The 16,312-nt window shown below is 48.5% G+C and overlaps 1 protein-coding gene across 4 annotated transcripts in view; it reads right to left on the reverse strand.

The window, feature by feature from the left end:
- Positions 1–16,312, reverse strand: part of MCOLN2 (mucolipin TRP cation channel 2) — a 35,033-nt gene that overhangs the window by 16,509 nt on the left and 2,212 nt on the right. Inside the window, exons 1-6 of one of the 4 annotated variants that reach the window (XM_066597868.1) lie at positions 14,536–14,913; positions 12,065–12,227; positions 10,690–10,863; positions 9,585–9,729; positions 4,369–4,459; positions 4,167–4,263 (exon numbers count right to left, since the gene is read on the reverse strand). In XM_066597868.1, the coding sequence (XP_066453965.1) occupies positions 4,167–4,263; positions 4,369–4,459; positions 9,585–9,729; positions 10,690–10,863; positions 12,065–12,227; positions 14,536–14,603 (738 nt within the window). In that variant the 5' untranslated portion in view covers positions 14,604–14,913. Of the gene's footprint in view, positions 1–4,166; positions 4,264–4,368; positions 4,460–9,584; positions 9,730–10,689; positions 10,864–12,064; positions 12,228–14,402; positions 14,510–14,531; positions 14,914–16,312 lie in introns of those variants that run through there. The other 3 variants (XM_066597870.1, XM_066597867.1, XM_066597869.1) reach the window with 3 other exon arrangements.

Here is a 16,312-nt window from a genome sequence, read left to right on the forward strand (position 1 = left end):
TTATTGATAAATGATAAAATTGACTTAGTCAAAGGCACATTACACAAACACAGTGATAATCTAAATAAATTTTTAGCTTAAAGGGGTTGTCCCGCGCCGAAACGGGGGGTTCGGCGCGAGACAAACCCAATGCATGTGTTAAAAACAAACAAAAAAAACCGTTTAGTACTTACCCGAATCCCCGCGCTGCGGCGACTTCTTCCTTACCTTAGCAAGATGGCTGCCGGGATCTTCACCCACGATGCACCGCGGGTCTTCTCCCATGGTGCACCGTGGGCTCTATGCGGTCCATTGCTGATTCCAGCCTCCTGATTGGCTGGAATCGGCACACGTGACGGGGCGGAGCTACGAGGACCAGCTCTCCGGCATGAGCGGCCCCATTCACCAGGGAGAAGACCGGACTGCGCAAGCGCGTCTAATCGGGCGATTAGACGCTGAAATTAGACGGCACCATGGAGACGAGGACGCCAGCAACGGAACAGGTAAGTGAATAACTTCTGTATGGCTCATATTTAATGCACGATGTACATTACAAAGTGCATTTATATGGCCATACAGAAGTGTATACCCCCACTTGCTTTCGCGGGACAACCCCTTTAAGCCAATAGGGAACCCATGATGCCTTAAAGGGGTTGTCCCGCGGCAGCAAGTGGGTCTATACACTTCTGTATGGCCATATTAATGCACTTTGTAATGTACATTGTGCATTAATTATGAGCCATACAGAAGTTATAAAAAGTTTTATACTTACCTGCTCCATTGCTAGCGTCCTCGTTCCCATGGAGCCGACTAATTTTCGCCCTCCGATGGCCAAATTAGCCGCGCTTGCGCAGTCCAGGTCTTCTCCTGTTCTCTATGGGGCTCCGTGTAGCTCTGTGTAGCTCCGCCCCGTCACGTGCCGATTCCAGCCAATCAGGAGGCTGGAATCGGCAATGGACCGCACAGAAGAGCTGCGGTCCACGGAGGAAGAGGATCCCGGCGGCCATCTTCACCGGTAAGTATAGAAGTCACCGGAGCGCGGGGATTAAGGTAAGCGCTTCGGTAAGCTTTCTTTAGGTCCCTGCATCGGGGTTGTCTCGCGCCGAACGGGGGGGGGGTTGAAAAAAAAAAAAAACCCGTTTCGGCGCGGGACAACCCCTTTAATAGGGAATACAAAATATTCACCATATATCAAAGTATGTTGATGCCTCTTTTTCTCTAACACACGTAATAAACTTTTTAATAAAGATGTATCAAGTTTCCCGTATTTGTGTTTATTTTATCTCTCTCATGCGTTAGACTCATTAGATACAGTATGCACAATCTAACATATCATTGTCATTTCTTTGTGACAAACTTCTTCCGTGATATATTGGGTTCCTATTAGGATAAATGGATAGATTGTGCACCAAATAATGATGACCATCCAAGAAAGTATCAAAGTGCACTCAAAGTGTTGTATATAATGACATAGGCTAGGAAAGAAATGTATTCACAATGTAGGACAGGCGTCTGTAGATAAAGTCCAACTACTTAGCAGGATAACAATTGAAGTTGGTTGTTGGTTGTTACATTTATCAACACCACAAAATCTTCCGTTTTTATCCAATGTAATGGGTGCTTCTATTCTTATTCTTTCTGTTGCCTCAAACACTTAGTGCAATATAGTATAAATGGTGCCACCATTCTCTATACTTCATTTTGCATCTGGGTATTCATATAAGGATCCCCCCAAAAATCCTTCTCATTGGGTATATTCAACCGAATTAACTATACAGCTAATAAGGCCGATCGTGTTGGCCAGCTGGACATCAGGCAGTGGAAGCGGCCATGTTGTCTGATTCCCCACATTCTATCAGAGTATATAAACCTTGGTTCATAGTAAAGCATGTATATCTGCTGCAGTACTTTGTGTTGGTTTACTTATGCCTGGAAACACCTGTGAGGACTACTGCTTGTTAGACGCTGAGACCTCTGTGTCCATTTCCTCAATTGCTACCTGCATGCTTTTAACTTGTATCATAGCATGTGAATAAGCCCCTCCACTACTCTAATACACCTCGACGCGTTTCCCTAACTACTAATCTTTATAGTCCGTTATCTCTGCATGTTGCTCACTACGAGCTGTACTGATGCTTTGCATTGGGGATTAAGATACAAACCCCTGTTGGAATTTGATTCAAATCCTCCTGATGGACTGACTATAAAGATTAGTAGTTAGGGAAACGCGTCGAGGTGTATTAGGTGTAAAAAAAGAACAAAAAAAAAACCCAATACTTACCTGGTCCGCGGCGTCCCGAAGATCTCCGGCGGTGCTTTGGCAAACGGCTAAGTCCTCCCCGTCTGCCTGCTCAGCTTCTGCTGGTGACAAGGCTTTAAATACCGCGTCTCCAGCAGAGCAAGCCCTGTGATTGGCTGCTGGCGCTGAGACTAGCCAGTCACAGCCAGTGCTCGATGAGCCAGTCAGCCATTCAGTGATGTCATCCGGACGCCGTGGACCAGGAAAGTATAAGCGTGTCCCCCCCCCCCTGAAAATAAGACACTGTGCCCTTTTGGGGGCAAAAAATATAAGACTGTCTTATTCTCAGGGAAACACGGTAGGTGGGTCTATGCAAGTTAGTTGGGGAGTTAGAAAAAGGCCCCATTTGCAAATTTTGAGCTTGTCTGGAGGTGAAGAGAACTTTTATTGAGTAGGAGAAAGTGTGCCTCGCCATACGAGGATCCCCAAGATGGAAGAGGCTGAAGCGATGACCTGATGTCTGCTTTGGGCCTAATTCACCCAGGTCCCCTCAGTGCTAGTGTGGAATACTGAGAAGGAGGGAGAGGAGCCGCCATGCAGTGCTGAGTGCAACTTCAATCTGAGTGTGTATTGGTAGAGAACTGGAGAGCGAGTAAAGAGTCCCCGGGAGCAGAACTCCACAGATAACTGGGACTGTGGCCTCGTCTGCCATTCTGCGAATCCCCCGTCACAACACTATTCTGTTTAGCACCTGGTAACTAACTGTTAATAGTTTATTCGCGTAAACGAGCTCTACCGTTTTGCTCAGGAAGTTACCCCTGTGCGCAGACTATTCATTCCAGCGTCTGGATTCACTACAGAGGACGGGACGGGGGCGTGACCAAGGACTTTACCGGAAACTGCGGATTGGGTTTTCCCTGTGAAATCCCCCCCAGCAGTAAACTTGGTCGGGTCCCGTGCTACCCCCCAGGGAGGAGATGGTGGAGCCCCGTGACCAGGCCTCAGTCTACCCCACTATCTCCTGGGCGGTGGGCCCGCTCCTCAGACGCTGCAGTGGTGCCACATAATATGGAGCTTAACCCATTACACACCAATATCAATGCACAACAAAAGCAGAGGGTACACCAAGAACAAGACTGCTCGGAGAGGTGCGCCTATAGGTTCTTTAAGGGTTTAATATATATTTGCTGTCTGTGGCTTCTAAGTCTTAATAACCATTTGTATATCTTTCATCTTCACAAGCTTCCTTCTCTTGCACAAGGTCTGTTTTATTGTGCATTAAAAACTGATGGAAATGTAGGAAATTAAATAAACTTTGTGGTTGCAAAGTTGGTCATTTAATTTAAAAAAAAAAACAAGCAAACAGAAAAACCCAAAAATCTTTTAATTGATGCCTTGATACAGTTCCTTGTGCTGCCAGAAGAGGGCGGTAAATCCATGACCGTATAGTTTGAATAGATTAAGCTGCTGCAGTGACTAACTCATAATTTAAGTTTTTTTGTTTTTTTTTTTACTTCCAGAGGGAACAGAAAACTATCACAGCGCAATTCAGATATTCTTTAATTGGAGCGTCAAGATGATTAGAGCTGGCCATACACATTAGATTGATGTCCGTCAAACATGCAGATTCTGGTGGATTCGGCCAACCAACTAGTGTTTATAGGGGCCCCGCAAGTATTTAGTAAGGTTACATGCAGCTTAAATCTACCTGCACCACAAATCCCCAGCATTCCTCCACATCTGTGTAACATTTTGTTACGGAAAGCATACATGCCGGCGCCCGGACCCTACTGACCTATCCCTAAAACCTCTGTGCTGCCAACACCATCCTAGACCACCGGGGAAACCCTGAGCCAGATACCAGGACCCCCTCATATGTCCACATGGCCAAAGAATACTCAACACTGGTGACCCAATTATCCACTTGTCTAGAACAGTCCGTACTCGCCTTATTGTGGAAGGTGTAGCAGTCGGGCAGCTCGCGGACTCTGATCGTTTGCAGGTCAATTCCTTTCAGCCTGAAGGAGATTTCAACTTTAATAAGCCTAAAACAAAAGACAGCAACAATAAACCCTCATCATCTACCAACCTTATAGCGCCGGGCAATAAGACACCAAGTAAAGCAGCACGACGACAATATGAGATCTTACCTGTAAAACTCCAGATTGAAGAAGGAATTATTTATGAGGGAGTCGCGGGGCAGACTGTTGGCCGACAGCTCCGGCTCCAAGTGCAAACACTCTAATGATACAAGAGCCAAGCGGTTACATATGTACACAAATAGAAGACGTTCCCACGGTTCATACACCCTCCACAAGAATGAAGAGGAGCCTATATGGGCTTTAATAACCAGCAGCAGGTAATGCAGACCAGTAATATAGACCGCCTCAGAAAACACCGCAACATGCAGCAACAAAAGCTTCAGGGTAGGTTCAGATAACAAGTTATGGAAATGGATGACGTTTGGGCCAATCATGGAATCAGGGAGCACCACGATAGGGGAAACCAGCCTGTGGAGGCATCTTTGGAGACATTGTCACACCTACAGCAGTTGCTTTGTGTGTCTGGATAAAAATATTAAGGCGTGAAGACGCCATCGACAGACCCTTTATCGAGGTTACATAGTCGTTTCATCATACGGCTTGGTACCACTGGTTGGTATTTGCACTACAATGCGGTAGAAACTCAATGGGATGCCACAACGGTTAGTTGAATTTGCAGACCGTGGTCAGCAGCAGAAAATGTGCGTCATTGTAGTGGAACACCGAGACCAACATCACAAAGCAGAGATCAATGCATCCGGCGTCACGCAGCAGCAGCTCCACGGCTGGTGATATTTGGTGGAGCATGCGGGCAGATTTGGATGTTCCAGTATTCACATTTTTGTCTAGATCGGCTGAGGCAGGCTTGTGGTCAGGCCGTCTGCTGTGAAGCCTGTATCTCACACCATATGGTTGTGAATGCCTGCATCATGGATACGGAACTACATGGTGTGACAAATGTCTTGGTGTGGAGTTTAGCGACAAATCAAGATTCTATGTCAGCAATGGCGCCACTGAGCGGTGGCCAGGAAGCGGCATGGTAATTGGATCGATCCTTACGGCATTGAGAGCGCCACACAACTCAACATGAAGCCATAGTTTGTGAGTGCCAGCCAATCATCTCTAGTACGTGAAGCAGGTGGTGGTGTACGGCGCAGCGGTGACGGGGGGCTGCACAAAAAAAAATAAATTCTTTACTGAACGATGGTAGTTACATTTTAGCACTCCATAGCAAGGTGATGATTACTTGAATGTTAGACTCAACAGTATGTAGCATTTAACCCTCGGCAGCAGCAAATCACCTTCACAGTACATACTGGCAGTTGGCCAACACTGGCTCACCTACATACCCAGAGACTGACCCAATTGGCCCCCCCTTATGGGCTATGTCCTTACATTAGGAACATTTGACATCGTTGACTCCATTCTTTACCCCTCAAGGTCCTTTCTGCTTCGATACTTCTTAAAACTATACCGATCAGGTGACCTGCTGCGCCATGACATCCCACATATATATCTGCAACACATTACACTAACGAACCCATTACCCCTCGAACTACTGCCGGCCTGCAAACCCTTCAAACAGTCTTTTCTTGGGTTTACACACTCCGATTCATGCCCCCCCCCCCCCACTTACTACTTGATGGCGGGAGATTCACCTCAACCGCACTTGATCCCCTGTATCATTTAGCGCTACATATCAAAGCTCCTAATCACGCTGCCCTTTTGTTGAAACCCTCGCTCGAGGGACAAGTCATTGTATTTAGTTTGCCCCTTCTCACAGCCCTTCTACACCAAGCAGGTTAAACACAGCTCTATCCACATCCACTGCACTCCGAGATGATGGCGCAGAGGATTCCTTATATAACAAAAGATGGCGGCTGGTAACTCTTGTGAGAGGGGTCGGGCTTTACACTTGTAAATGAAGGTTCGCTCAAATATATTAGTTTGTGCGAATATTCCCACTTGCCCTCGCATCACCCCATTACATATGCACCAGGGCCCATTGATGGCACAGTTGATGTACTGCAGTCCGCTGCACTGCCATATTTTTGGAGCACACCCAACGCCGTTTTCCATCAGCATAAAGTATGGCCCCACGCAGGCCACACAGCAAGGTGTCCAGGTGACTTCTTGTCCAGCAGGATCCCTAGATCTCTCTCAAGTTGAGATTCTGTGGGACACGATTGGACATGGAGTGATCGCTCTTCCACAGCCTCGGGTCCACTGTAGTCAACGCCGCATGGTCAGCACCGCGCCAGGATGGGATTTCAGCACTCATTAAATCGATGCCACATCACACCAACCCTGCAGTACTACACCACCTTGCAGGGCAGACCATGGCGCACCTTTGGTTTTCAAAAGTAGCCATGCAACAATGGCCAAGCACATCGTCATACGTGTAAGATAAATGTAATATCACTCTGGGGCGCCAGTTTGAAATGTAGAACATTTGATAGGGTGATTGTTCACCGAGGGTTAATAGCCATCATCCAACATGGTGACGCACCACTTACTAATTATCCTGGCTATTGGGCCCCAGGAGACGGGAGAGCGACTGAAATTAAAATGGTCCATTTTAAGAATATTCACTCATATCAAAGACTCCTCCAAACATGGAGGTCTTTTCAATAAAATGTAAAAGTTGTATAAACTAAGTCTGAAGAGTTCGTCCGGATCCGGATTTAGACACCCAAATATTTTATAGTGAAACGCTGCCACTTAAAACTAGAAGCAAAACTGTAGGCAAGGAGCCTCTTGTTGGGGGAGGGGAACGCTGAGGATAGCAGATATTTAAGCAGTTACTTTGAAGTTACTTAAGTCTCCAAAATGGGAAGATTCTCATAAGATGTCTGAAGATCCGTGTCTGGAGCAGTAAGATATAAAAAGCAGGTCGTCTGCAAAAACGGACATCTTGTGAATTGTGGAGCCCAATTGTGTCCCCTGTATGAAGGAATTGACCCTCATGGCATAAGCCAAGTATTCCATGACAGACATAAAAGAGGACATAGAAACGGGCCGAGATTGGGTTGTCCCAATAGCAAGCAGGGAAGATAAGGTACCATTTATCCTAAGGGCCCTTTAACATGGGCCGATAAATTGTTCTGATTCTTGCATCCAGCGGGAATCTAAATGATTATGTGTAAAGGCACGCCCCGACTGGATGATAGAGAATTTGTTCACTTCTTGTTTATCATTTTCTACATGGAGAACACTGAACAATGGATTGGCCTTGTAAACAGGCAGTTCGTCATCTATGAACGACTGCCTGTTTACAGTGAATGTAAGCGGGCTCCTCATCCGCTGGTCCTAAAAGCCACTAGGCGCCTGCAAGTGCCCTATAAAAGGCATTAAATCTGCATCACAGCTCAGTGTGGCGCAGGGAGAACTGTGTGAGCACAGCTATAATGTAGAAGACGGGGACAGTTGAGCCCTGCTTGGGACCGAGTACACTGTGTGGAGAGCGGCCAGCATGCAAGCAGCACAATGGCTGCCCTAGACTGGGAGTAATGCCAGAGCGAGAGTGACAAGAGCAGCGCAGGTAGCAGCAGCGAAGGGACCCCGACGACCAGGGGCCGAACATGTCAAGCCGCACGGAAGAAGAGGGAATTTCTTCATGCCAATGAATTTGATGGGGACATCACCATAGATCCAGATATCGAGCTGCAGAATGCGCAAGTCCAGGGTAGTGTTCACACACAAGGGACTGACTGATGTGTCTCCCCAGAAGGGGATACAGGGAATTCAAGAATTGCAATTGGTTATGACAGTGTGACTGGGGACAAGGCACTGAGTAGTGGCGGTACATGCCAGCGTACGCGAGACAAGAGTTTGTTTTGCATCTACAATGCGTTTGAGTCCTCTGTGATGCGAAGCTCCTATATTGGTGATGTACTCCGGCAATGATGGCCAGTGGGACTGTGATGTTGCCGTGCCACAGACCTGCTAGAATATAGTATGGAGCACGGCGATATATATGGAGTATCAGGACGACAGTGGTTAGTCATGATTGTAGTTCTGCATTTGCCTCCATCTGTCACCACTGTGCCATCCATCGGCTTCAGAAGAGTCAGATAATGTCCAAGGATCATTCATTACTGTATTAATTATAACTTCATTGCCACCTCTTGGGGTAGAGGATTGCCATAGTCAGACTGCTCTAACTGCAAAGAACCCCTTCTTGTACGGATGCTTGAATCCAGGATTTTTCTGCAGATGAAGGGTGTCCCTCATCTAAAAGATGGTTGTAACAAAATGATACTAATAGATAGTCACCATCTTTGCGCGTCAGTCTGCCACGTTTCTGGTCCGGGGAAAGTGGAGTGGACCCCGGCAGATAGGCAAGTGTATTTCCTGCCAAGCAGAGCTCATCCGTATTCATCCCACTGCCTGTCACACCTGGTGCAGAGGGGCCTTTGATCCAATTTGCTCCTCTTGGAACCAGCATGAAAGCCCTTCATTGTAATAAAATTAGCCAGGAGATCCCATTGTCTCCCACCCCTCTGATACACATTCTCTAGACTTGCTGACTGCGATGTCCCATCTCAGTGGAGGGAAAAAGAAGAAAAAAAATGAAATCAATAACAGGGATTAGAGGGCATTCGAATGACTCCGCTCAACAGCAGGTATATTTTCGAAACAGTGAGTTTATCACGGATGTAGTGCATCACTGTGTTATCCAAGGAATCGCATACCTGCAAAGCTAATCATCTGTCACAGGTCATGCTTGGTATCCAGTGGTAGGTAAAGGCATGATATAAAATATGGCAGCCATAGCTTCCCTATTGGAGTGTCTGCTAGGGAAATCTGGCCAAGGTGTTACACTGGGTCTGCACATCTACTTAGCCCTTCAATTGTGTCATACGGAACAGTGGAGGTGTGGCTCAGAGAAGACTGTAAAATTAGGAGGGGGGGGAGGGGGGTTGTCCTCCACAATTTGTCAGACCCGTCACTAGGATGAATTTTCCTTACAGACGTATGCATAAGCATTATAGATGAGCGAGTATACTCGCTAAAGGCAATTGCTCGAGGGAGCATTGCCTTTAGCGAGTATCTCCCCCCGTTCAAGACTGCAGGTTCGGGTGCCGGCGGCGGGCAGGGAGCTGCGGGGGAGAGCGGGGCGGAACGGAGGGGAGATCTCTCTCTCCCTCTCCCCCCCCCCCGCTCCCTCCTGCTGACTGCCGCTACTCACCGCTCCCCCGTGCCGGCACCCGAACCTGCAGTCTCGAGCGGGGGAGATACTCGCTAAAGGCAATGCTCGCTCGAGCAATTGCCTTTAGCAAGTATACTCGATCACTAATAAGCAGTAATTTAGTGTAACATACCTGTGTCCACTGTAGGGTCTATATGGAAGGTGTCATTGGATGGGTGGATGGACCCCCGGTGGTATTGCTGTTTACAGATCTTCAGACTTTTTTTCTTCTCCTTGTAACTGATTGTACCGAGCGAGAGGTTACCGATCTGACGGTACTACAGAGACAGCAGGAAGGGATAATATTTACCAATATCTAGGTAGAGAACAAGTGTTGAAGGTTGAGCTTTACATTGATACAAAGCTAAAGAGGTTGAAGCCGCCGCATGCAGACAAACCACATTACCCGCAGCAGCTAATGCCTGCATGATTTTGTTGGTAGTCCATGCAGCCACTGGCAGTCAATTTCAGTTTATGCACTGAGCTGATTTTTGCAGGCAGCTACGTTCCCACTGCAGTGGACAGGCTTTGTACTGCAGGCATTGACTTCACTGGGAACTTTGCATGCAATACCATACCTGGCCACTGCAGTGGAAACAGAGCTGTCTGCGGAAATCAGCTCAGTGCATCAGCAGGGATCCCTGGCGATGGACCACCTCCAATTTACTATTCAGGACAGGGCATTAGCAGTTACAGCTGGGCAACCTGCTTTATAGAGATTCTTCACTCAATTATTGGAAAAAACCCAAATAAAAGGGTTTCTCTGGGACTTGAACATTGATGACTGATCCTCATGATAGGTAGGTCAATGGTTGATTGGCCGGAGTCTGCCACTCAGGACCCCTGGTGATCAGCTAATACTGGACCTGTTTTCAGTTGCATTTAGAGAGGTCTTACAACAGATGTTCTAGACATTTACACAATGGATGTGTTTTGTAACCTGTGCAGGGGAGGAGGTGAGCTGTGGCCCTCAACAATACACATCCATAGGAGAGTATTGTAGGCATACTCTGTAGCTGCCACACTAGGATGTGCTTACTATGGCAAGCTCAAACCCATTCACTAAAGTGGAGCTGTGCTGCATTACCAGATGCAACCTGTGGACAGATGTGGCACTGTAGCCATAATTTCCAAAGAACAGTAAATAACTTTATTTATATTGGCCAACAAGGATGATGTGGATGGGCAGATCCCAGGTGGGGAGCATGGGGTAGATCTGCATTACATCACTGTTTTACCCGGTCAATGACATAGAAGATGCTTTGATAAAGGTCTTCCTGCGTGTAGACGGTGCGGCAGTAGTCATCCTCATCGACGCCCGTATAGCCCTTAATAAAGAGGTGCTTGAACGCCATCGTGTTCTCTTCCTTGAAGGACACAACAAGTTGATTGCTTAACCCGAAGAGGATCAGCTAAAAAAGAGTGAAGGGAAACAAGATGATAAGAAGGAAGTCTCCTCAGACGTCAAACTAAAGATGGACCTCCAAGACATAACAGGGCAGGTAGCAAGACGCTGCTGGATACAACCGCCAAGACATAACGGGGCAGGTAGCAAGACGTTGCTGGATACAACCGCCAAGACACAACGGGGCAGGTAGCAAGACGTTGCTGGATACAACCGCCAAGACATAACGGGGCAGGTAGCAAGACGTTGCTGGATACAACCGCCAAGACACAACGGGGCAGGTAGCAAGACGCTGCTGGATACAACCGCCAAGACATAACGGGGCAGGTAGCAAGACGCTGCTGGATACAACCGCCAAGACATAACGGGGCAGGTAGCAAGACGTTGCTGGATACAACCGCCAAGACATAACGGGGCAGGTAGCAAGACGTTGCTGGATACAACCACCAAGACATAACGGGGCAGGTAGCAAGACGCTGCTGGATACAACCGCCAAGACATAACGGGGCAGGTAGCAAGACGTTGCTGGATACAACCGCCAAGGCATAACGGGGCAGGTAGCAAGACGCTGCTGGATACAACCACCAAGGCATAACGGGGCAGGTAGCAAGACGTTGCTGGATACAACCGCCAAGACATAACGGGGCAGATAGCAAGACGCTGCTGGATACAACCACCAAGGCATAACGGGGCAGGTAGCAAGACGCTGCTGGATACAACCACCAAGGCATACCGGGGCAGGTAGCAAGACGTTGCTGGATACAACCGCCAAGGCATAACGGGGCAGGTAGCAAGACGCTGCTGGATACAACCACCAAGGCATAACAGGGCAGGTAGCAAGACGTTGCTGGATACAACCGCCAAGGCATAACGGGGCAGGTAGCAAGACGTTGCTGGATACAACCGCCAAGGCATAACAGGGCAGGTAGCAAGACGTTGCTGGATACAACCGCCAAGGCATAACAGGGCAGGTAGCAAGACGTTGCTGGATACAACCACCAAGGCATAACGGGGCAGGTAGCAAGACGTTGCTGGATACAACCACCAAGGCATACCGGGGCAGGTAGCAAGACGCTGCTGGATACAACCGCCAAGGCATAACGGGGCAGGTAGCAAGACGCTGCTGGATACAACCACGAAGAACACAAGACTGAACGTCTCCACAGGACATCCTTACCGAGGTTGGTTCCTCACACACGATCACTTACCTGTGTGGTCACCATCACAATCTTCAGGACCTGGATGACGAGTTTCCATGGAATCTGGCGCCGCGCTCGGTACTTCTCACAAGGATTCATAAAATAAAACTTCAGATCTTCCTGCAGTTTTATGGCTTCTCTCTCCATCTCAGACTGATCCATGGACGTCCCTCTGTTCAGGGCAAAGAAAGTTTGCAGAGTTACTAATGAAGCAGGTGGATGGCGGCTTTATGGCGTGGTGGTGACAGACTGAGGCGGAATATGATCCCGTGCCATTGCCCTGAGACAGGGGAATGGGGCTCACAACTGGCGATTCATGCCCCTCTGCTGCTCTCCTCCCTTGCCTGCTGTGGCAGCGGCGGAGGGGGTTCATTCACACAGCCCCTCCGCATTGACAAGTTTGGCGCTAGGAAGTGCCCATTCACTCATCTTCTGTCCCCTCCATCTCTGACCAGGACGGCACTCTGGAACGCTGATCTGAGTCGCCCGACTGCTTCAATCACTAAGAGGAGGTCCGGCAGGGTTACCCCCTTACACCTCGATAAGACCACAGTCACACCTGGTTTCAGACCAACAAGAATACTGGAAGTGCCGACAGACCCTCACTGCATATATTGGGGGCGGCGGTTTGGCTTTTGACATGCTACCCTAGATTATCCTAGATGAAATAGCCCAGCATGCTGCACCCCATCAGCCAGGATTTAATTCCAGGGGCCCAAGGGGTGCAGGCTGTTTGCAGCACATACACTAATGTAGCCGCATGCAGAGACCACCGCCCCGGTGACGGACCACCAGATTAGAGACCAATAAATAAGTTCCAAGCAAGCAGCGGATGGAGATGGGACCTGCGGTTCTTCTAGCCCGCGCCTGCAGCCAACATACTGATGCCCTATATTTGCTAGAGACATTCCCTCTTACCCGATGCGTACACAGCGCAACCACCAAAATCCCTGCCCGGGGCCCCAAATGCCAACTGGGGACCCCATTACACACAGCAATTCCCCAATGCTGTCAGAAGTTCCCCCAGCAGTATGGCTCTGACCATAAACTACAATGGAGGGAACTGATGATCGAACGCCACCTACTTACAGACGGTTATAGAACTGCTCTTATCTGCCGGCACACAGCATGAACGCTGCGGGAAGTTCCCAGCGAGACGTTATGCAAGTGTCTCTGTTGCTCTACACTACCAGGGCAAGAAGAAACTGGAACGCCTCCCTTCAGCCACATAGTATACATCCAGGATTAGAAAACCATGACTGCTGCCTTCCACAAACAGCGCTGCACCTGTCCACAGGTTATATGTGGTATTGCAGCTCAGCTGCATTCACTTCAATAGAGTTGAGCAGCAATACCAGACTTACCTGTGAACAGGTGAGGTTCTAGTTCAGCAAGAAAGCAGCCATGTTTTCCTAATCCTGTACAAACCTTTCAAGAGGTGTCCGCAACTGGCATTAAAACTCTTCTAAACCATCTTCTAACAGTGAAACAGCAAAATCATCTTGATTTCCACAAGACTAAGAACGTAACGGTTACAAGCTTCCTCCGACTAAAAACCTGTAAATGTACCAGACTATGTTGGCATGCATTTTAGACTACCTGTCAGATGTTCATTGCAGAGCCTGGACCAAGCTCCGCCCACGGGTACAGCACCAGGACCAAGCTCCGCCCACGGGTACAGCACCAGGACCAAGCTCCGCCCACGGGTACAGCACCAGGACCAAGCTCCGCCCACGGGTACAGCACCAGGACCAAGCTCCGCCCACGGGTACAGCACCAGGACCAAGCTCCGTACATGAATACAGTAGCAGAATTAAGTTATTGTGCTGCGGGGGCACCGATGGACTAACCACAGCATCTTGGGTCATAGAGAAGACGACTGAGCCAGGAAGAGGTTGATTCATGCAGCTCCACAGGATGCAGTTGCATGGAAGATCTGGTTGGTAGAGCTAAGCAGGTGGAAGGGGGAGGCGTTGGTGGTGCGATTGCCCTCAACAATAAGCTGGCAGCCAATATACTGTGACCATACAAGTCATATGTAGCTGAGGCCGGCCATGTGCTCCATTCAGTGACACTCTGATCCCATTATCCCCATCCATGGAAGTCCCAGTGGTCAGACCGCCCCCCCCCCCCCCACCAATCAGCCAGTTATCGCCTTTTCTGCGTATAGGGAATAAATCAATTTTGTTGGATAACCCCCTTAATTAGGCCACTGGAAATAGGCAATAGCCACTAAACCATTCTGGACCACCATGAGTATGACAAATGCCCCCAGTGACCCGTATAGACACCCCCCCCAGCTAGAAAAAAAAAAAAATCATTGACGTAGAAAGTTGATAATTCTTACAAATTGTGAAACTTCACCTTCGTCACACCAACGCACTTTGAACATCTAGATGCGCTGAGGCGAGCGGTCATAATGTTTCCCCCAGTGCCCCCATATGTCCTGCAGTCCAGGAGGGTCCGCAGAACTTACTTACAGATCTATAAGTTCCTCGTCCTCCAGATCAGGCAGGGAGAAGAGGTCCGTTATAGGGAAGTCACCCATCCCTTCTGAGCAGTGCCCCCTCTATCGGCACAGCTTGGCATCTAGGCACGGTGGGTCTGCTCCGTAATCCGGATCATCTTCGGACAACACAGACGAGGAGAACTTGTTAGGAGGAATAAACCTCACGAGACGCGGCGAGTCTCACAGGGTAAAGGCTGGAAAATCTTGGCAGAGATCAATATCCTCATATTCTGTGCAAAGGTGAAGCTCAGTCATGTGCGCCGTACACAGAGGCGGGTACTCTGCACTGCCACCCGGACGGAAGACGACTTGTTTGCCTGGCAGGGAGGTTGGCTACATCTTGTTTCCTTCTTCCTGCGCTTCATATGAAACGGCAGAAGTTCTCGTCATGCAAATATCTTCAGAGCTGTTTGCACTGGCGTCGCCGAAAACCTGACGTCTCCGGAGATCTGTTATGTAATGACTACACAGGGTAGAGGAGCAAGCGCTCAACTTCTGGCTACTTACTAATAGTGCCGTCCGCCAAAGGCTGGTCCAGATCAGACAAAACATTAATACAAACTATTCGGGGATTTGGAGTGAACAGAGGGGCGTCTTCTGTGTGGGATCATCAGCTCTTGACCAAAGCGAAGGGTAGTTATAAAGAGCGTCTCTCACTCTGGAGGACCCGACCTGTTCTACATTACAAGAACAACCCATTGATATGAATGGATGCTGTGTAATGCTTCATGCCCCCTGTGGGGGCGCTGCAGGGAAATTGAACACTCACTGAAAAGTTTCCACATAGGCTACAGCTGACTGCAGAGTTGTCTTAGTGTGTGTGGCACTTTAGGATCTGCTGAATGTCAATGGGCCCTTCTATCAAGCAGGGATTGTCCAAAGCAGAGAACCCCTTTATATGCACTCCTGAGAAGGCGGAGGGGTGCGAGTGGGGGCAGTAGGTGATGTAGTGTTCGTTTACATACATATTAAGTTAGACGTTCATATTTGATAACTGCATGTTCATAGGGATAAGGGATCAGCAGCAACCAAGCACATCCGGTGACACTGATCTCCTGGAAGACCAAAGCAAGAAGTTAGAACCCAAAAAGCAAATACCCAGGAAAAGTCGGGGGGGGGGGGGGGGGGGTGTCACTCTGGTGATTTTTTAAAATTCATTCACTATGTATCTATTCCCCAGTATATACGAGTCAGCTAGAGTTATCTTGGTTAGTTACTCCTTCCTATCTGAATCTCCTTTCTCCTCCGATGGTCATGTGATCTCAGTTCTGACCCGCTCAGATCTACTTGGGTTATGCGTTTGAGAACCTGACTAGAAACTAGTCTGTGAGATGCTTTTACATGGACCGACCACAGAACCTGCCTGCAGGGAGACAGACACGCCTATCACCGTGACCAATGATGATCACACAGATAGAATAGAGGAGATCACAGCTCATCCTCCAGGCTATAGAATTATGGACTGCAGTTTATTTAGGCGTCTCCCCAGCGGGCAAAAATGGTACGGCTTCAGCTAATGCATCATGGGATGGATGTGAAAGTGAAGCCAAAAAAATAGCACCATGAAGACATGTGACAACGAGAGGTGTAGGAATGGAATAAGGGATTTCACCGGAGTGGCCCTTTAAGGCCGCTTGCACATGGCTGGATTTGCATTGAATCTGGAGCGGGCGCCCACCTCCGGATCCCGCAGCAAATACCTGCCATAGCATGCTAAGTAAAACCTCGAATGCAGTTTTCTGTTCGTG

Source organism: Eleutherodactylus coqui, chromosome 3 (assembly GCF_035609145.1).
Source record: "Eleutherodactylus coqui strain aEleCoq1 chromosome 3, aEleCoq1.hap1, whole genome shotgun sequence".
NCBI lineage: Eukaryota > Metazoa > Chordata > Amphibia > Anura > Eleutherodactylidae > Eleutherodactylus > Eleutherodactylus coqui.